This window comes from Podarcis filfolensis (assembly GCF_964270895.1).
Source record: "Podarcis filfolensis genome assembly, chromosome: 8".
NCBI classification, from domain to species: domain Eukaryota; kingdom Metazoa; phylum Chordata; class Lepidosauria; order Squamata; family Lacertidae; genus Podarcis; species Podarcis filfolensis.
Window position 1 is genome coordinate 63,158,654 of NC_139611.1, and position 18,290 is coordinate 63,176,943.

The following is an 18,290-nucleotide window of genomic DNA, read 5'->3' on the forward strand; positions in this document are numbered from 1 at the left end:
TTCTCCCTGCTGGGCGGGACTCGTCATCCTAGAAAAGGGCGGGACCAGAAACGTCGACCTCCTCATTGGTTCTGCCGCCCGCCTCTCTACCCTCTAGCCCCATATTGATTGATTCGCTCGTCCGTCGACCTCATGTTATGCCTCCCGCCGATTGGCTTATGCCTGAAAGGAGGCGGGGCAGGGCGCGGAGGCTGCGCGCGGGGACGCGGCGGCGGGGAGGGACAGATCTGAAATTATTTTTTATTTCTTTGTTTCCTAGTCGGGCGGGGGGAGAAAAAAAAGGAGGGAGAAAGAAAACGGGGACAGGGGGGAAAGGCGAGCCAAAAAACCCCCAAAACCCCAGACCCGGAGACCCGCTGAGACTCCCTCCGGCGGGTCCCTCGGACAGGCTTGGATGTTGTCGCTGTGACCCGGGCGGGGCAGGAGCGGAGAAGGAGGCGGCGGCGGCGACGGGGGGCAGCAGCAGCAGCAGCAGCAGGCGCCACCACCACCGCCGGGCCAGGCCGGGTTGGGTCTCGCCGGGCCGGACGGGAGGATGAAGCGCCGGAGCGCCGACTGCAGCAAACTCCGGCGGCCGCTGAAGCGGAACCGCATCACTGAGGGCATCTACGGCAGGTATGGCCCGCACCTGCCTCGCCCCGCCCCGGCCTGTCAGTGGCATCGAGGGAGCCTCGCCGGTCCCTCCTTCCTTCTCTTGGCTTTGAGGTGAAGCAGGGGAGGGGGCGCCTTCGCCGCCTCAGCCCCCGACGGGGCTTCCTCCTCCTCTTCCTCCTCACACGGAGGAGGACGACAGGCGAGCTTGGCGGGACTCCCCTCATCCCCACAGAAACGCACACGCGCACCACTTTCACACGCCCCCCTTCATTATCTCCTCCACACACCCCAATTGCTTCTCCCCTCATGCAGCCACTTCCCGCCCTTTGTCCGCCCTCAGGCTCCCCTCAGGGCCCCGCTTCTTTGGCGCTCTGGGCCATTGTCTTCAGAAGAAGCAAAAGTAGCCCCCTCCCACGACGCCCGACACTTCTCTCTCCTCCCCTCAAAACGCTTTGGGGTAGCCCTGAGTGGGCCTTGCCTTCTCTCTCTCTCGCTTAATAGTTACCTCGGATCCCTCCTCAGCCTTCCTCTGAAGCAACGTCTCTCTCCCACGTTTCTGCCCCCCGCAGAGTCCGCTCAGACTTGGGGTTGGCACCGATCCTGCAGACATGCATTGGGGGCGCCTTCTTTCATTTTACTGCCTCTGTATGATGGCCCTGCTTGCTCTTAAGTCAGGCTGCAGCACAATAGTGGGATGTGACCCACAAATAGAAGACTGATGCTTAGGAGCCTTCTCTCTCCCCCCCCCCCCATGCCTCACATTGGGAACCCTTCCTCTAGAAACCTCCCTTTCCCTCTATACCAGATGTGGTGAGCCCTACAACTTGCATCATCCCTGACCATTGGCCAAGCTTGCTGGGCCAAAAGTTCCCCACATTTTTTCTATACTCACATCTACACTGACAACTCTTGCTTTGAGGCTTTCACAGGGGCAATCTCTGTTAACAGATTTCCCATCCCATTACTCTCTTGTGAAGCCACAGCCTAGTCCCCACTCCAATGTGTGTGCAAACACACACACAAGCTACGTGTTCTTACACTTTATCTTCCCATGCATCTGTTAGAATGTCTTCAAATCATTGCTGATAATTATTGTATTTTTAATGCTGCAACAAAGACAGGACAAACTATTTAGTGACACACACACAAATGCTTTGTGGCCTCAGAAGCTTCACTTCTGGCTCAATTTCCACCTCCCCCAAGATAGTTGTCTTTAGAACTTGGTTCCCCTTCTCCCAATTGTGGGAAGCTTTCCTCTATGATCTCCCTAACAACACACATACCCTTTCTCTTTTTAAGAGGCTTAAGTGAATGATGCTCTGCATTCTATTGAAATATTCCCCCACCCCTCTTCCCTGAAACCACACCTCCTCTTTAGTTGCCATTTCTTCCGCGCCCCACAACTCTTGCAATTTAAGTGTTTCTAGATACAGTACCAGACAGAGTGTCCCCCCTCTAATGCCTTTCTCTTAACCCGTTCCATACAACCTTCCCTACAGTGCTAGTGCTCTTTCAGTCATTTTGCTCCCATTGATGTCCTCACCACAGTTGTGGTTTCAGTTACATTGACTACCCTACACTTAGTGGCCTCCATTCCCTGTTTTTCTCCACATAGATGAATACATTTCCCTAGAATGCAATCACACCCATCAGTTGGGCACCCACAACCCTGACTATTCTTGCCCTTAAGAGTTTCCTCATTTATATTTTACTTTGAAGTCACACTTTCCATAGAGTGGTAGTCCTGTTTGCTCTCAGTTTTGTCACTCATGCTACTCTAGATTGGTACTGTATTCTGAAGCCCCACCCCACTTCAGTTGTGTGGCCTTCCACCCACCCTTCAACTACCACTGCACCTAACTCAAAGGTCCTTTAGGCTTCCACTATTATTTTCCCTCCTTTGTATTTCTATTGATATATTTGTCAGACTGCAGTTCATTTGTCATCCTCTGCAGTGATTGTCATACTTCTATTCCTGCTTGTCCCATCCAATCAAACTTCCTGCCACAGTGCTCAACCCTGCCCTGCATTGACAGCCCTACTCTTAAGAGTCTACCCCACACACATTGATATACCTTTCCCTAGGATCCCCTCACACAATGCACTGTATCCCAGACACATACTGACAATTCTTGCTGTTAAGAGTCATCCACCCACTGTGTCCTTGTCCTCTGCACTGACAGAGATCCCACTTACCCCATACTCATTTGAGCCACTTTTACAGTGACAGGCCTGACTCTCAAACCCTGCCCTCGCAAATTCTGCTGAAGTCCCCATTCCACTGGGTATTCACTTGCACATTGATAGTCCTACCCTTAAGAGTTCTCCACCTTCTGTGCCATGACAGACCTACAACTTCCCCATTCATTATGCTTCTCCCACCCAGACCAAGCCAGTGTGTCCAGTGGTCAGGGATGACATGAGTTGTAGTCCAACAATATCTGGAGGGCCACAGATTCCCCATGTGCTCCAAAGGACACCCACCCACGCACATATCTTCCTCTAACACACCTTTCACAGCAATGAGGAAGACCCTCCAGAAACTGGCAGTCCTCTTTTACCCCACACCAGATAGGCTCTCAGATTCTCCCTTGCATTTGTTTTTACTGCCACAATTCCATCCCATGTCCCTAACTACCTTCCCACTGTGCCCTCTTATTGAATATATGCTGAATACTCCCACAAGTATGTGATCAAAACATGTTTTTTAACACTGAAGCCCCTTCCCCTTAGGACTTCCAAACAGTCTTTCAAATGACTGACTTCTTCTCCTTGTGATGTCTCTTCTTAGGCCACTATCCCTTTTTCATTTAACCTTTTCTTTCAGTCCCGTCACGCTATGCTATATTATATCGCTTCATGAATGAAAAGTTTGCCTGATATGTTCTTGCCTTCTTTGCGAATACTCATATCTATTCAGGAGATGCTCTGATTCACACCTCCTTCCCAAGTTGTGTTATTTCACTTTCTTTTTGTGTCGTCTTCCGTTTTTGTATGGTGACTTATTTTTAAAGCTGTGTCAGAGTGAAAGGCAATGATGAAGATATTGTTCATATTCTCTGGTGAGTGGGTCTCAGGATTTTCCATGGCTATTTCCCATCTGCTATTAAATAGGTCTTGGGGAGCTTCTTTTATAAGTTAGAGAAATGACTGTTGGCTAGAGCCATCTCTATTTACCTTGCTCTATTTACTTCTTACAGCCAGGACTCACAGTTTCTGGTTCATCAGGTGTTAAAATTATGCACAACTTGCAGAAGTGCTGTTATGCTGTCAGTTTGTACAATTACAGGGGGCCTAATAGATGTGAAATTTTGGCAGACAAAATTGCAGTTGTCATTTACAAAGCCTAAGAAACTGTTTTTATTGAGACTTGGAAAAGAGACCAAGCAAAACTTCAGCTTAATACCCAATGTTATGCAGTTTATGACTTCTGCCTTCACAGTAGCCACTGACTTAACCACATGGGCGTAGCTGTTCCCCCAAATCAATGAAAATAAGTTAAAATACATAACAAACTAAGGTTCTGGCCCCCTAACAAAAGGCCTACCCCCCATACAAAAATCCTGGCTACGTCCATAAATGGCCATCTTAAAGAATACCGTAAATTGGGACAAGACTAAACCATGAGAAATTGGTTTTCCTCAAAGACTTTGCCCAATTGAAGTCACAATTTTGTTATAAAAAGATAGCATAAGTGATTGCTTAAGAACATTAATTACTTTAATACATGTGTATACAACTTTACACACAAACACCAGAACAGTGCTTCTCTGTTACTTTTCTTACTGTACAGCAAGCAGCAGGATCTTATCAGAGGTGGGGTTTGGGCCTCCCAACAATTTAATGTTAATTTACCTGTGTGTAGAACTAGCCACTGAAGTGTAAATTCTCTTTGTTAGCTATGAGTATTACAAGCTGTCCCATTTGAGCTCAAGCTTATGTAGATCAGCTTTTCTCAACTTTATGCCCTCCGGAAGTGTTTGGCTGCAAAACATTGTTTTGCTATCTTCAACTGATGGAAGTTGGAGTATCAGAACATCTGGAGGGGATGGCAGTGGAAGATGTTACATGTTTTAAAAGTAATGGAAGGAAAAGACCAGGGAGACTGTGTCCTTTGCACATGCTAGGGAATAACAAAGCAAAAGCCAGTGCTAATCACATATGTACTACAGAGGGTTGTGTAAGCCATAGGAACATGGCCCCTGCTCTCTGTGTGTGGTGGTGTGGCTTCAGCTTTGTGGATCCTGCTTTGCAAGGTCACAGCAGTTTATTTTAATTTAGCAGTTATGCCCTTTCTGCAGATATGAGGCTAATACAGTCAACTTGCCTGTTGAACATGTGTAAGCTGGTCAGCATGTGCTACAGACATTTGGTTAATTTATTAAGCAGATTAATTTGTGACTTTAGCCTTTTTCCTGCATTTCTTAAATCCTAATGCAGCAGAATATATTCCTTGTGTTTTATTTTTCCCTGCCAATAGCAAAATAGGTTTGTTGGCTTTATTTTGAATATTCCTGCAGAGATGTTGGGGGTGGATGAACAAAGCACAGTTGCCTGAGGGTGAAAGGAAAAGACTCCCAGGCCCAAAGAGGATCTGATAAAGTGTGTCAGAAAGACAAAATGCTGTTGATTAGTAGGTCACTTGAGGAAAGTGTTGCAGGTCTGTATTACATTGTCAGACTTGCCTGTTCACATAGATGTTTGTGATAAACAGTAGCATGTTGAATAAGCTATCAGCTTTCTCTGTCGTCATATTTCTAGAGTAGATTGCACTGGCTTCCAGCTGAGGTGGATGCATAATATCTCTGCCTGTATGAGGTTTGGTATAAAGCAGCTAATGCTAAGGGATAGTGAGAAATGGTTGCTTATTAGTAACTACCAATTAGGAGATATATTCACTTACAGTATTTCAGGTTGTGAAAGAGGAACATAAGATTCTGTAAGGATTTCAAAAAATAATTACCCTTTTCCAATTACTAGAATTATTAATGTCCACAGCCCTGTAAATTTGAATGCTTGTTGCTAGTTGACTTTTTCATTTCTAGGAATGGTGGTTTTTTGTTTTTGTATTTGTGTTTTACTGTTAACGAAAGCTCTTGCTTGATTTTTTTTTGGGGGGGGGTGTAAAATATTGGTGGTGTTTCTAGAACACCCAAAATCTAAAATTTAGCAGGATTTAGCTTTCTATCCAGAGGATGCTTCTGTTGTGCTCCTGCTGCTGGACCTTGGGGTCCCTTCCAACGCTACAATTCTATGATTCTGTGATTCATTGAACTCAAGGGGATGTACAGAGACTGTGGGTAATTCATCTTATCCTCAAAGCAGTTCTGTGAAGTAGATTAGGCTGGGCGAGAGTGACTGCCCCAAGGTTACACAGTGAGCTTTATGGTAAAGTTCAGTTTTGAACTTTGATCTTGCTGGCCATAACCAATTCTCTAACCACCTGTATATCTTACCAAAGTTCCCAGTTCAAATGTTACTTCAGATATAAACTGAAAGGGTGGCTGTAGGCAAGCTGCTCTTCTCAGCTGCAGTAGGGGATATACTGACATGCTTTAAAGAGCTGTTGTAAAGCTTCATGTGTAAATGTATGTGGAGGACTTTGAATGCTTTTAAAACATTACATAAATGCTAAGTATCATTACTAAAAATAATATTATTTCTACAACAGCCGGTTCTAGAGCTGGATTTTATTATTATTATTTAGTATTATTATTATTTAGTATTGTGCTGGTATCCATTAATTTGTGCTGGTATCCATTAATTTAGACATCTATGCTGAGCTGGTGCATATTCATTTAAAGTCTGGGATTCAAGGAACTATTTAAGTTCATCAGAGGACATTTTCTAGGTGTTGTTTATACACACACACACACAAAGTCCCTGCCCACATGTTTGCAACCTAATAGACACAATGCAGAAGGGAAAATGATAGGGTGGGATAACAAAAATACGGAAAGTAGGCGCCTGTTCTTACATAATTGATAAAATGACCGGATGGGATGGTCATTGTTTGGGGAGGGGAAGAGTCAAGTGGTAATTGCTCCAAGCCAAGCTGATGAAGTACCCTGTGCCTTCTCACTTGGCCTTCTGCTGCAGCTATGTAAATGCGCCCAGTATAATTTTTAAGTTAAATAGCTGATATCTTCCCTCTCTTAAGAGTTTCACCAACTCCTCTCAACTTCCAAAATAGTCTGCTATGTGGTCCACCCAGTAGGATGGGGGTGGGTCTGCTGCTCAGGAAAAACAAGTCTAAACAAATCCCATGGTCTCATGGGACTAGTTGTGCAGGTTTTCATCTGAAATATTTTTCTGCAACATTACTCCTTTTGGGAAAGCAAAGCAACGAAAATGCAAGAGGTTGCAAAAGAAACAGGGGGGGGGGGGAATCCTGTGCAGGTGATATTTAAAGAAAGAAACTGTACTGTCTTTCAAGTGTTCTTTACTTTGAATACACTGTACATTCATTTGATCGCTTTTTGCGTCAAGAAGCATGTGTGGGTGAGACTTGCAGTATCAAAGTGGGAAGGTAGTACACTGTTCATTTTTTGAGGTGTGGGATATCCTTTCAGTAAGCAATCCCTAGCATATTGTAAGGCTTGCTCCAAACTTGGTCTAAAATGATTATGTAGTTATTTATAAGTTGACCCTGTGCTCCAAGGCAATGTACAATGCTTAGAAATTGAAAACAATAATCCAGATTTATTGGCAAGTTTTTATTACATTTTAAAAAAAATTCATTAGTGTTTCAAAATTGCATTCTAGATGTCAGAGACACATTGTGTTCTGAAATAGCAAAATAATGTGACATTGATCATGCTGCATCAAGAATATTTAAATCCAAGTTTTTTTAATTTAAGAATTGAATTTTCAATATTTCCTTAAGTGGTGGATCATTGAGTGATTTCTTAGGCATTCTTGAGCCTGCTGGTCAAAATGGAGTTCTGCTGGTGGTGATGGTGGACTTGGAATTCCTTAGCAGAAGCAAAGTAAAGGGATATTGAATTCAGTTGTATGACTAAAATATTCTTGAAGGAGAATTTTAGATGTTCAGAAAGAGCTGAAAAGCAGATTGTTGAAAATCATGGGCCGTGATAATCTGTTGGTTCTATTTATAGTACACTTGGGATCTGTAGATGCAGTAGGTAGGAGCAAATACATATAAAACAGATATTTCTTTTTATGGTGAACACTAATGTACTGAAATTCCTGCATGGGTTCCTTCAGTGCAGTGTGTAGATTACAGTTCATTAATGGGCATTTTGTGCTTAGGAATCATCTTTCTGTACTGTAGCCTGAATATCTTTGTCTAAATCGGGGCAGCCTGGATCCATTTTCAGGCCCCAGCACTGTCTAAGCTCAATGCAGCACACATTGGAGTATAGTGTCATTCCGGAGCCACCCCACCCCTCAGTCTTCTGAGTTCTAAGGGAGGGATGCCCCAGTAGCTTCTGTGACACAAGATGGAGACCTCCATTCAGTGCTTGGGAGACTAATGTGTGCCTGACCAGCTTAGACGCAGAGCCTTGTGCGCAGCTATTGGCACTTCACATATTGCTGCTGGCCTGGGCAGTACCACATTGCCCATCTGTGACTTGGCATATGCTGGGTGGCTGGATGCAGTACTGTTGGCCTTCTCTTATCTAAATCCTGTTTAGAAACTCACATTTGTCTGTAGATTTGTTGTTGGAGCCATTGTGCAAAATGGGCTCCTGTTCTTGACGTGTTTTACCTTTAGCATTTAAAAATTCATTTTTATACTCTTTCTAAAATATTCAGTTTCTTTTCCTTTTTGGATAGCAAAAACATTTTGAGAGTATTTTAGTTGAGAAGTGAAACACTTCAGAAATTGCAAAAATTGCACAGCCACTAAAATTTCTGATCAGTTTTTAGAAGACCCTTATAAATCATGAATTTCATCTTAAGTTTTCTGTTTCAGGAAGGGATTGTAGTGGAATGCCAGAAGTTTTATTCTTCTTGTCATTTCCCAATGTGCCAGCTCTATGTATGTCCCCAGTACTGATGAATCATGCTGATTTTAGGGCTTGTTTTACCTGGACTGTAACTTTTATTTCCTATTTGTCATTTCATTTCTTACTGACAGTTTCTACAAGCATGCCTCCTTGGCAGACTGTAAATGCCGTTTGAGAAAGAAGCATGTGCTAATGAGGATTAGCCTCTTTTATGCATATCAAAGATGTTTTTCTTATTTTTTTAAAAATGCTCTTCCTCTTCTGTCCTTTCTTATATCACCTATCCTGACTCTATAATCAGTAGGTCATGACATGAGAGGAATGCTGCATGCAATCACATTAGTCATGGTCTGCACACTTTCAAGTTAGGGTATTTTCTTGATCTGCCTTAAAGTAGCAGCAATCTTTATATACTAGTATCATAGTTGTACATAAAATGCGGACTGCACAGTAGGGGAGCTACTTTGCTGAACTGTGTGGTAAAAGAGAGAAGGGGATGTTTTTCTTCCTCGTCACATCTGGACTCATGTCTATCAGAGTCTTTATCTAATTTTTTGGACAGCTCAGTCCTAAGGGACCACTTCAGTCATAGCACAGTGAACAAGGGGTATTAGTACAGTGGATCATAGGACTGGCTGGGAGAGAGCTGACCAAGATTCACAACAATTTCCCAACAGAATTTAGAAAAACAACAACATGTTCCTATACTGTATTTTTCTTCAACTTGTATGCAGACATAATGATAATAGAAAGGCAAGTAAAAACTCTGGGTTGTAGCCAACTAAGCTTTATTCAGAGTAGAGTAAACCCATTGAAATTAATGGACCTAATGGTGTTTCTGGCTTCAGTGGCAAGGCACTTAAAACATCAGTGCTCAGCAGGGGTGTAGGAAGGGGGGCAGGGGGGGCAGATAGTCCCGGGTGCCATCACTGAGGGGGGTAACATTCAGCACGCCGCACGCCCACGACTCCAAAGCCTACCCCAAACCGAATGTCCGCCATGGGTGGCACGATCCACCCCGGTGGGTGGCTCGCTCCAGCCCTGGCTGCAGGGCATGCACACCGTTCTGGGCACCTGAGTGGCTATCCTGTGCCTGGGAGGGCACTCTCCACGCCACGCCCCCCTCGGGAGCGTGCCCACCCTGGGCAGCGCAGGCATATGCTCCGCCGCTGATGCTCAGGACTTCAGTAAAGAATCATTTTTACAGTGATATTTACAGTTAGTTCAATTTAGTTGTATTAAAGACATATACTTAATTCCCTTTTCCTTGTCCACTAAGTGACTGCTCCCAGGGCTGAACTCCCTTTGATGGAGACATTCTTTTCTTGAAAACATCTGAAGTGTCAAGACACACTGTGGTGGTGCTGTTGCTGCTGCCATAAATAACAACAGCCCCCCCTTCTAAAGGCTTTGCTGGTTTATGGTATGTAATATTCAAATTTTGGAACAGAGTTGAAGCTAAATTCAAAACAAAACAAAACAAAACAAAAACAAAAAGCCAATAGACAAAGCTTATATTATGGAGTCTTTCAAAGGGATAGCCTGGAATGGTGATGAAGTTAGTTCTTATAATTCTCTTTTCTCTCTTTTTTTTAAGAGGAAGAAAATGGATGGTGTGTATATTTTCAGTGGGTGCTCTAAAACAGGTATCTTCAACTTTTTGAGACGAGCACTGAAACATGCAGTTGGGGATCTGTTTATTACCATATATTTGCATGGTGGTAGTAGTCTTGTTGCGACCCACCTTGGTTCAGCTGCTAGTGGGTCCTACTAGTGGGTCGTGAACCACCAGTTGAATACCAGTGGTCTAAAGCAAATGAGCTGATTTCCTACAGAGGTGAAGTTTACAAGGCCTTGTCATAGAAGCCTGCATTATATTCCATCTTACTGCTTCAGTGCTGCTGTAGTGTGGAAGGCTGGGAGTCCATCTTGTGTAACCTGCCCATGATTGCTTAAAGCACACTTGTGTGGTCCTCTGTGGTGTCTCCTTGTCTAAAGAGTTATCTTCCAGCAACATTGCTAAAAGCACCATTCAGCCCCAATTAGGAGGGGTTCACACTCAGAAAAATATATACCATATTGACCCGAATATAAGCTGCACCCGAATATAAGCCACATGTTTAAAATTCAAGGGGGGGGGAGACAATACCCGAATATAAGCCACTCCCTTAAAATTCCACAGGCACTCAAACCTGTTTCGTTTTACCATGTGTCTGTTTCAGCAGCGATATCGTAAAAGCCCATTTTTGTAAGGTTGTGAATTTAAACCACACTTTAACTTTTTACGGTCGGAATTTGGGGAAAAAAGTGAGGCTTATATTCAGGCCAATACGGTAATATAATTCTCTGCACTGTTTCAGAATGCAAACATTAGAAATGCATGGATGAATAACCCAGCAAGAAGAGTTTGAACCTAGCTGCCTCTCACTGAAGCTAGTCTTTTCTGTATTTGAGTTTTCAAAACTTGCAGTTCTTTACCTACATGAGCTCTAAAATGTACAAATGCCAGCATTACTGCACTAAATATCCTTTCTGAGCAGACGATAGATAATTTTGGAATGGTTGCCTGAAAACAGACTAGTATTATCAATCCTGCTTTCCCAGTATTATGTACAGTTGTGTTACTGCGTAGGCTTACATTGAATTTAGGATGATAAAGAATTGCCCCTCAGTAAGGTCAGGCAGAGAACCTTTACAAGAACTTACTTAGCTTCTCCTCCCCTTTTCTTAGGCAGGCTAGCAAATATAAGGAGGAGTTTTAACTAAATGCTCATAGACCGTGACATCATATTGCTCTGGTATGAGGCAACTGCCTTTTTTTTTTTAACTTCAATCTTTCTCTAGAATATTTGGGGTTGCCAAATATTAATTATTTCCCTTTGGCATTTTTGCTGGAACTTCCCTACCCCCATTTCCCCATCTAGTTAGTTAAGAAATTGGCACGTGCTACTTTCTAATTGCTTGTTGTCATATCTCTCATATGTAAAGAGTGGTGCTTGCTGCCAAAACTGTGTGTGTACAATCTTTCAGTCATCTTGAGTTGATTGGGCTTTTCTGTTTTTTCTCCTTCTCGTTTGCCTGTATTAAAAGTCTTTATCTCAAAGTGACATTCTTCAGTTTGATATGTTCTCTCCTTTTATTCTTTGCACTCTTAATTTGTAGCTGCTTATTTTTTGTTAAAAATAGCCTTTGACGTCTCTATTCCTTGACACCACCTGTAATAAAGCCTTCATTTCATTGTTGATGCAGTTCCTTGTAACATTGCATAGCTTTGATAGTGCCTAATACCAATCTTCTGCAGGTTTAGTTTTGAGAGGAGTTTGAAATTAAACTGGTAGATTTTGATTTCCATTTTTATGTATTCTTCCTCTGTTCAAAACATCAAAAGAGTTTTGTGGAAATTTAAAGACTAACAAATTTATTATGGCATAAGCTTTTGTGGACTACAGTCCACTTCATCAGTTGCATGAACTGTTACCTTGAGTTGCAGGTGTATATCTATCTGTCTATCTATCTATCATCTATCATCTATCTATCTATCTACACATTTGTTTGGAAGGTGGGGATTGTAAACAGTGAATGAATACGTGAAAGAATGAGGTCAGAGGGAAATGAAATGGAGAAAAGTACAGTGACAAGTTGCTAATTAAAGATGGTAATTAACAAAATGGTTGTTGATAACAAAGACATTCTGGCATTGGAATACCAATTAACACATATCATGTGATAAATATTATTTGTCTCTGTTCAGTCCACAAGTGAATCTGTTGATGTATAGTAATTTACCATTTTTTAATATTGCTTTGTTCCAGAATGGCCACTAAGGTCACATACAGAGTCACTTTCATCATAGTGTACCCTGACACTCCATGCTTGCTTTTTAACACACCATGGATTCCATCCTGTTGTCATATCCATCTGCAATGATTTCTTTATACTGGGGTTGCCAACATGGTGCCCTCCAGATTTTTGGACTATTGCTCCTGCAATCCCTAGCTGTCGACCATGCTAGTTTAGGATGCTGAGCATTGTAATCCACATCATCTGGTGGGTACCACATTGACAACCCTTGCTTTATACAAACCGTGCTCTCAGATGCTTGAGTTTATCCTATTCCATATGGAGGAATAGCATAGATATTTAATGAACTCCCACAGATAGTGAAAGCAATATGATAATCAAAGTCTTATGCTTTCTTCCTGTTTTACTTCTTTTGATTAAATGATCTTGCTTCTCTTACCCAAGGTGCTCTTTAAAAAAAGGGGAGGGGGGTAGAACTTGATTCTTCCCCTCTTCTCCCTTTTCACATGTGGCATAGGAATTCATTTCTATTGCAATGTTTTATAGTTGACTTATTTCAAATAAATGTGGGAGGCGCATAGTCCAATCAAGTTGAGTGCTCTCACCAATTTCTATGGGATTATTAAGCATATGCTTATCACTTTCTGATGTACTGAATGGTACATCATGTCCTGCTTGTTGTTTCAAATAGGCAACTGGTTGTTGTTGCTTATTACAACTTTATCCCACCTATCCTTCAAAAGGAGCCCAGTGCAGAAAATGACAAAGCAGCACAGCAAAACAATTTAAAAAATAAAATAAGAGCATTTAAAAACTTTAAGAACAACTATGTTTATTACTTTTTGGGGATAGGGGCTTGCAGAGGAGGCTCAGTCTGTCTTGAAGAAGCTAACTGCATTTGTGTGTTGGGTGTGGAGGAGGGGGCTTCTCTCCTGTAGCCACCTGCTTGATTTCTATGTTGGATGTGGAGGAAGAACAGAATACTTGTTCCCTCCTGCACCAACCCTTTCAAATGCATGTACGTATGTAGCTCTTTTTTTTTTTTTTTGCCTTTGGCCGCCAAGCTAGCTAAATGCAGGACAACTTAATATTCTCTGAACCTCATCTGCAGTATGGAGGAGTCTGATCTACCTTGGTTTTCCTACCAGCAAGTATGTATATGAAGTACGTTGAACAATTAGCATGCTGTGTGTGTGTGTGTCTGTGTGCGCGCGCGCGTGCAATTGAAGGCGCTGAAACTTAAATTCTTGCTTGTTTGGCTGCTGCTCAGTTTTCATAGTGGGTTAGATCAGCTTCTCAATAATGACATGTGATAATTTAGTCTCTTTTAAAGCTAAGCAAAGACAAATACACCTTATTTTAAAGGGGTACACCACTGCATTGTGGTGGATTGATAAATTAATAAAATATTGAAATATACACAACTGAAGAACTATAGTGTCAGAGGACCACTTCACACAATACAGCAGGAGCAGGTACCCATCTAAAAGGTAGAATGTCTCTAGCAGCTAGTGTAGGTGTATATATTCTATTTATTTATAGAAACATGATGCACAAGTAGTGCAGTGTTAACACCCAGTGTCTACACCCCTGAGAGTTCCTGTCAGTGATACGGCAGTGCACATACAGAGGAAATTATGATCCATAGTCACCTCTGGTAACAAAGTGGAAGTGGGGTGTATGTTGCATTTTTAAAACTATCTTACTTTTTTTCTGAACAGGGAACAATAACTCATTGATAGAACACATACTTTATACTCAATAGGTTCTGGGTTACCCTCAGGAACCCCTGCCAGTTAGATTGGGCAATACTGAGCTAGATGAATGTGCTGTAATGCAGCTTCTGTGTAGCATAACCCTTTTACAAAGCAGCCAGATGTCCTCCCCACTTTTTTTTGCAAGCTACCTTTTTAACCTTCTTCAACATTTCTGAATCACCTGGCCTTAGTTTAACCAGAAATGAAATTCACTACAATGTGAAAACCGTGTTAACCCTGGCATCGTGAGTAATATTCCTTATATTCTGCTTTACTGCTTCCTGAGTCTTTTTATCTTCTCTGACCTCTTGTGTTTTTCAGCTGAGTTGCAGTTTTTATCTCATCAGACCTGCTGTTCAGGAACATTTGCTTGTTGTGAATAAATTGCTTCTATACTAACATCGCATTACAGAGCTGGAAAAAATATTTCTAAGTGACATTCCCACAATTGTGGAACTTTTTGCCCTCTCCTGAGCATCTTTTGGAACTGTTGCAGTAATTTTCTGCATGTTCTTAGTTGTGAGTGGCAGGGCTAAACTGGAATGGGATGGGCTCTGTAGCATATATTTTTTAAAGACTGCTTCATGTGTGTCTACCATATATATACATATGTGCACACACACACACACGTGCGCGCACACACAATGCATATGTATATGCATTTGCCATCAGGTATTAGTACAGTAAGATAATGTGTTGCATCTCTGTCAGTCTGCCAGATGTTTATCCTATTCAGCTGCCCAATAAGATGAAATGCAATGTGTAAAATACAAAATCACAACCTAAATAAAACCAATTATAAAAGACAGACTAAGAACCAAGTGATTATAGCAGGCTCAATACATTCCTACAGAAAGATAACGTAACTTTTCAAAAAAAATTCTAAATAGGCCTTTAGAGGAGAAAGGTTTGATATAAAATCCACTTGGTTGAATCCCATTACTCTGAAAGAGTATCTTACATACTGCTGTTCCTAGCAAATTGGCTTGTATAATTGGTTACATACAACCTACAGCATCCAGCTCTATAACTTAGCAATAAATCAGAGTGTAGGAGGAATGCTACACCTTGCCAAAGGATCCTCAAGATAAGGAATATAGTTGTTTATTTAAACTTATTCCTTCCTGTAATTCCAGGGTAGCTTTTACCTTGTTATGCCTCATTTTGTCTTTTCTTATACAGTGGTACCTTGGTTCTCAAACTAAATCTGTTCCGGAAGTCTGTTCTAAAACCAAAGCGTTCCAAAACCAAGGTACAATTTCCCATAGAAAGTAATGCAAAACGGATTAATCTGTCCCAGACTTTTAAAAACAACCCATAAAACAGCAATTTAACATGAATTTTACTATCTTATGAGACCATTGCTCCATAAAATTAAAGCAATAAACAATGTACTGTACTATAAAAATAAATAAAACAGTACAGTGGCACCTCGGGTTAAATACGCTTCAGGTTACAGACTCCGCTAACCCTGAAATAGTGCTTCAGGTTAAGAACTTTGCTTCAGGATGAGAACAGAAATCGTGCTCCTGCGGCGCAGCAGCAGCAGGGGGCCCCATTAGCTAAAGTGGTGCTTCAGGTTAAGAACAGTTTCAGTTAAGAACGGACCTCCGGAACAAATTAAGTACTTAACCTGAGGTACCACTGTATCTGTAGAAAATTTTGTTGGTAATGGTAAGCTGCTTAGGACAAACTCTGACTCGTACCTGCCACCATTTTCTGACTAGTGAGCCTCTGTAACTTTCAGCTGTATCAAGTGTGCCCTGGAGGTATAAAGTTTGAGAACTCCCTGTATAGCGAGAGTAGACACAGACACCATTTTTTCTTCCTCTCTAATTATAGAACTCTGTGTGCATAATAGAACTTGGAACCAATGGAATTGATTTGGCCGTAGGTTGAGGACAGGCTAAACAGAAGTACTTCATCATGCAGCACATAATTAACTTAGGAAATTAACTACTACAAGATAGAGCACAGACTACTGACTTAGGCCATTCCTCTAAGAATATATCCAACCCTTTTAAAAATTCACCTATCAGTGGTCATTAGCCATGAAAGCTGATAATGGTACTTTTCTATATAGTATATCTGTGAACTCCAGTTATTAGAAATAAAGTGGGGGTGGGTATAACACCTATGCTGTGCTTGTAAGCTTCTAGAGCAGGGATCAACAAACTTATTCAGGAGGTGGCCCGTCCACTGTCCCTCAGACCTTGTGGAGGGCCAGACCCACCCTCTCCTAAAAACACCCCTCTCCTGAAAGTCAACTTACAGATGACTTGATTAATGAACATTCAGCCTGATTTGTTTGTGGGGAGATTAGATGACATTGCATCAGGCAAGTGTTATCCCACACTTTCCTGTGCATTTCCCTGTTACTTTCCTTATGCAGTCTGATATTCTAGGGAAGCGGGTTTGTTTCCCAAGAGCTGTGAATCAGCTTGAATTTGCTGAGATGTGACTGAATCCCCCAGAAAATAGTGACAGTCTGCAAGCACCCTGCATGCTGTGATTCTTTGCTATAAGTCCTAACAGAATGATTATTACATTGCCAAGCAAGATGTTTTGCTGTGGGCTTAAAGCAGGCATATCCACAGATGTCAGTGTGAAATTATCCTGCCTTTACTGGGCAGCAGTGAATGAACATATACTAAGAAATAGTTATGCCTGTGGAGTGATGAATGCCCTTCTTCTGGCACTGTTTGCCTATCAAGTGGACCATGGAGAACTACAGGCTACTCTCCGTTGTGAACAGTGGGCCCTTGGTTAGGGCAATGGTTGATGTGGGCAAACAGTGCCAGAATTGAAGACATTGCCATTCTACCTACTCATTCTTTCACTCTCAGCATATGACAGAAGGTTACAAAGCCTTAAGGAATTAGAAGTAACTGCATGAACATTGCCCCTTCCTTTGGAGGGTAGGACCTGAACCAACGGATACAAGTTAGAAGAAAGGAGATTCTGACTAAACATCAGGAAGCACTTTCTGGCAGAAAGAGTTGAACAAACTCCCTCAGGAGGTGGTGGACTCCCCTTCCTTGGAGGTTTTTAAGCAGAGGGTGGATGGCCACCTGCCACGGATGCTTTAGTTGAGATTCCTGCATTGCAGGGACTTGGACTTGATGACCTTCAGGGTCTCTTCCAACTCTATGATTCTATAATTGCTTGTTTGCTTGAAGTAATATTCAGAAAACATTGTTCTGCGTTGCTGTTCAGGTTTACTTGCAGGGCTTCCTTTTTTTACTTCCTCTGGCAAGCTTGCTCATACTGTATAAAATTTCTTCTTCTTCTTCTTCTTCTTCTTCTTCTTCTTCTTCTTCTTCTTCTTCTTCTCCATTGAATTTGTTAGTCATGCCCAGGGAACACAAAGCTACTAAAGACCAAACAAACAGGCAAACTTCCGCCCAACATAGATACATTAAGACCAAGAGGAAAAATAAATACATTAGAAACATCCTGCCCACTTCAAAAAGGTCATAGGTAGTTAAAGGCCCAAGGCCTGGTTATAGAAAGTTTTTGCCTGGCACCTAAAAATATATAAGGATGTCGCCAGGCGAGTCTTCCTGGAGAGAGCATTCCACAAGGGAAGTCACTGCAGAAAAGGCCCATTCTCTTGTTGCCACCCTCTGGACCTTTTGTGAAGGGGGCACATGATGAAGGCCCTCAGATGGTGACTGCAGGTTCTGGACTGTTTCATATATGGAGAGGTGGTCTTTGAGGTACTACAGTTTCTTTATCCTGCTAGACATGTTGTTGCTGCTGTTGACTCGAGATTATGCCTAGAACCCATATGCAAATATAATATTCCTGATCTACTGACCTAAGAACATCAGGGAGCATGTTGCAGCATATTGGTCCTTCCTCCACCTGTCTCTTGTGCAAATTCCCTCTCTTTTTGCATTAATTAGTGCTTGTATAGTGTTGTGTTTGTGTCAGCGCAGTGTTATAAACCAAATACCAATACTGTATTAGAAACAATGGGCCAGATGACCTAGAGCCAGTCGAAAGCTGCTTCTCCCCCCTCCAAGGAAGAACATCATGGAATGAGGGAGATTAGTCTGGCCCCATCCTTCAGCCAGAGAAAGGACAGCTCACCTTGCCCAAAAGAGCACTTTGTAACAAGAACTAGTGTCCACTCGCTTATCCACACTTCGTCTTGTCCTGC

The 18,290-nt window shown here is 42.3% G+C and overlaps 1 protein-coding gene across 1 annotated transcript in view; it reads left to right on the top strand.

Moving 5' to 3' along the window:
- The first annotated feature begins 172 nt into the window (after nt 1-172).
- MACO1 (macoilin 1) overlaps nt 173-18,290 on the top strand; it is a 61,432-nt gene continuing 43,314 nt past the window's right edge. The window contains exon 1 of the mRNA XM_083625535.1: nt 173-615. Coding sequence (XP_083481661.1) covers nt 536-615 — 80 coding nt within the window. The 5' untranslated portion in view covers nt 173-535. The remainder of the gene's footprint in view (nt 616-18,290) is intronic.